The 3,465-nt window shown below is 32.3% G+C and overlaps 1 protein-coding gene across 1 annotated transcript in view; it reads right to left on the bottom strand.

Annotated features, from left to right (window-relative positions):
- The window catches only part of LOC107671393 (cysteine-rich venom protein ENH1-like), a gene marked incomplete at its 5' end in the record, with an annotated part of 4,375 nt that extends 1,167 nt beyond the window's left edge, over positions 1-3,208 (bottom strand). The window contains 5 exons of the mRNA XM_016464305.1: positions 408-493; positions 1,614-1,756; positions 2,440-2,530; positions 2,612-2,712; positions 3,109-3,208. Coding sequence (XP_016319791.1) covers positions 408-493; positions 1,614-1,756; positions 2,440-2,530; positions 2,612-2,712; positions 3,109-3,208 — 521 coding nt within the window. The remainder of the gene's footprint in view (positions 1-407; positions 494-1,613; positions 1,757-2,439; positions 2,531-2,611; positions 2,713-3,108) is intronic.
- Between the last annotated feature and the right edge of the window lie 257 nt (positions 3,209-3,465).

Below are 3,465 nucleotides of genomic sequence, written 5' to 3'. Positions count from 1 at the left end.
TGCTTTCACAACGAAGCACACAGCGCCTTCACGACATGGCGGCGGCAACAACAATACTACAGCGAGAATAAAAGTTACACCTTCTTTCTTTGCGTGAACATTTGGGCGGCGTTATGCAAATCTTCCCAGATAGTGACGTAGGTATGTGTTAGTGTTAGAACGAGCCGTTTTAGGTAGGCGTGGCTGACTCTTAACTTTTATAAAGAATATCTCTTTGGATTTGAGACTTTAGTCTTTGCAACTTTACAGATCTTCTTTATGCACCAAGAGCTTGTAACACTCCAAAGAGAAAGGAAAAATTGAAATCGCATCATATGACCCCTTTAATGATACTGCAAACAAATGCATTGCAACGGTGTTTAATTTGGGTATAAAACTTTAAAATATCATAGAGAACAGGAACATACGCGCGGTAGTAATGGCATCCGTAGAAGTAGAAGCTTCCACACTGAGCCACGGCACAACCAACCTCATATGAGTTGTACCACACCACCTAAACACAAGCACTACTTTAGTTTGAGACGCCTCCATCTTACAATCATTTAATGATACTACAAACAAATGCATTGCTTTTCTGCTGGAAAAGAAGTGTGCTTGAATGTGCACTTGTAGTGATCTTCATATCTTAAAAGTGTATTTTCAAAACAAAACAAAAAAACTACTTGCAGAAGAAATAATACTAAAAAACATTTAGTAGAGTATACTTTCATGACTGTTTCTTAAATGCACTTTTAAAAAGTACACTTTGTAATCATGTCAATTTTTAAAAAATACTTAAAAGTACCTTTTAAATCATGTTTTAATAATCTTTTGTCATGCTTTAAAAAAGATACTTATTTTGATGTGTTCACTATACTAAACCTCACGTAAGTACAGTAGAGTAAATGTACTAAATTGCATCTTCATCATTACAAATGTGTAATTGCAAATATATTTCGATACATGACATATAAGTTTCATTATTATTATTTTTATTAAATTAATGTAAATTTTAGTTTACCATAAATGCTTGTCAGTACATTCAGCAGTACACTTTAATCACTTCAGTACACTAGGCACTTAAGTATATTCTTTTAAAGTATTTTTTTTTTTAAATAAGTAAGTAGCCGTCTTTTTAAAAGTATGTTAAAGTGTACTTCTTTTTCACAAGGGGGTGGGTGCATAAGTGGCACAGAAATAAAAACCAAACAGTTGCTGGTAGCCATTGATTTCCATGGTATTTTTTCCCTACTATGGAAGTCAATGGCTAGCAGCGACTGTTTGGTTACCAACGTTTTTCAAAATACCTTCTTTTGTGTTCAGCAGAAGAAAGCAAATCTTACAGGTTTGAAACAACATGAGGGTGAGTAAATGATGACAGAATTCTCATTTTTTGGGTGAACTATCCCTTTAAAGAGCTCCTAAAAGCTGTCAAAATACATTTACATTTAATGATTCTTTCCTGGGAAAATGGATGAAAAATACTGATGAATTTCTTTTTTATAGGTAATATGTTTTTTTTTTTATATATATATAAGCAATAATAAGCAGCAAATCATAGTCCATGCTATAGCTAAAAGCTACTGACTTTTTACAACAAAAAAAAATATGAAGAAATCCAACTGAATAATCACCTGTGTGTAATGTCCAATTGGCTGACCGTTGGTGGATCCGATGGGATATTCATAATAGTTGACTTCGCTGTGCCAGGCATTTATCACATCAGTCCATGAATAAACCGCAGAGGCCTTGAAGAGATTTTCACCCATTTCATATCCTGTCCATTAGAGAGAAAACATTCAACGAGAGAAACTTCAGCACTGCATCTGGTGGGCTGCAGGCTGGTTGCAATGATGATTTTTTTTTTGGTATACGATTTTAACGATTTTGTACACCAAAGCCTATAAAAAATTGTCCCTGATGTACTGTGTTAAAGGGGTCATATGATGGTGCTAAAAAGACAGCTTTTTATCTCACAATTCTGACCTTTTTTCTCAGAATTGCAAGAAAAAGTCAGTATTATGAGATATAATTTAAGAATTGCAGGCAAAAAATTAGAATTTTAAGATAAAGTCTTAATTACCTTTTGAATTTTTTTTTTTTGGCAGAAATGGCCTTCTATTGGATTAGTGACCTAGAAATGGTGTAGAATATTTATTCAGGTATTTCTGTTTATTTACAGGTTTAAAAACATAAACAAAATTTAACTTTCAATGTACAATGTTAAACACAAAAACACACACACACACACACACATAAAAGCTATCTTTGCATTAAAAATTCTAAATATTAAAGTATTTAAATATTGAAGAACTTAAATATTTCAGGGTTTGATCTCATCTTTGGCTTAATGTTTGAGGGTTTTATGAACACTGTTATTTTTGAAGCCTCTCAGAACAGAATGTACTATGAAAAGCGTGCTACAAATAAATGCACTGACTGTAATTGTGGGTAACATACCGTCAATCATGCGGCTGCTCGGTGGTCCATGTGTCATGTTACACTGATCAGTCCAGCCGTGAGCTGACCGTGCCACTGCATCGCTCCAACTCTACAAATGACACAAAACATGTTTGTGTCATTTGTATGCGTGATGTATGATTCATGTTTAAAATGCAAAAGTGTGATTTACCATTTTCAGCATGTTGCTGGCAGTCGGCTCCACAGCCCTTCGGTAGGCGTTGTGTACATCCACGATCTCCTGCTGAACAGAAGTCAGGTCTGTACAGACGCCTGTGAGAGTAAAAAGCAAAACAATCAGTATGAAGTATTTTCAGATGATGTATATTTTTGCATATTAACCAGATTTATAATAGGCAATATGGTAATATATGCTTACCTGGCTGGAAATGAAACATGAAAAGAGACAAATATGAAAGATGATTATTATTGCTTGCTGATAACAAAACCACATCTATAATAAATGTTCATGCTTTATATATATATATATTTTTTTTTATTTTTTTTTTACTACAGAACTCATTTCAAGCATTTAAGCAGAAGCCTTTAGATCACAACATTTTTAAAATCATTAGAAACCGAAATGTAGTCAAATGTGTTCAAATGTGAGTTACTCATAGCAAAAAATCTGTTATAAGTATCATAAATAAAAATGTATTAAAATCAAACTCACCAAGCTGCAGGCAGCGCTCATATGGAGCAATCCCAGGAAACAAACTGTTACTGCAAACATTTTGCGTCCTTCTGTCCAGCAGATTGCAGAGGCAGTATTTTAAAATAAATAAATAAAAGCAAAAATTTAAACTATTATTTAAAAATATACATATATACATACATACACAAACACTCACACACATAATTTAAAATATTATAAAACACACATAATTAAAAATATTATAAATTGTAAGAAAATATCAAATAAAAAAAATGAAAAATATATTTTTTAAGTAAAAGCTGAAGTATTTTTAAATATAAATTGTGAGAAAATTAATTTACAATATAATTTATAAAATTTAAAAAATAATT

This window comes from Sinocyclocheilus anshuiensis, unplaced genomic scaffold (genome assembly GCF_001515605.1).
Source record: "Sinocyclocheilus anshuiensis isolate Anshui unplaced genomic scaffold, SAMN03320099.WGS_v1.1 scaffold552, whole genome shotgun sequence".
Taxonomy (NCBI): Eukaryota; Metazoa; Chordata; class Actinopteri; order Cypriniformes; family Cyprinidae; genus Sinocyclocheilus; species Sinocyclocheilus anshuiensis.
The sequence above is the reverse complement of the archived record's forward strand: the minus strand, read 5'-3'. Positions and strand labels throughout refer to the sequence as shown.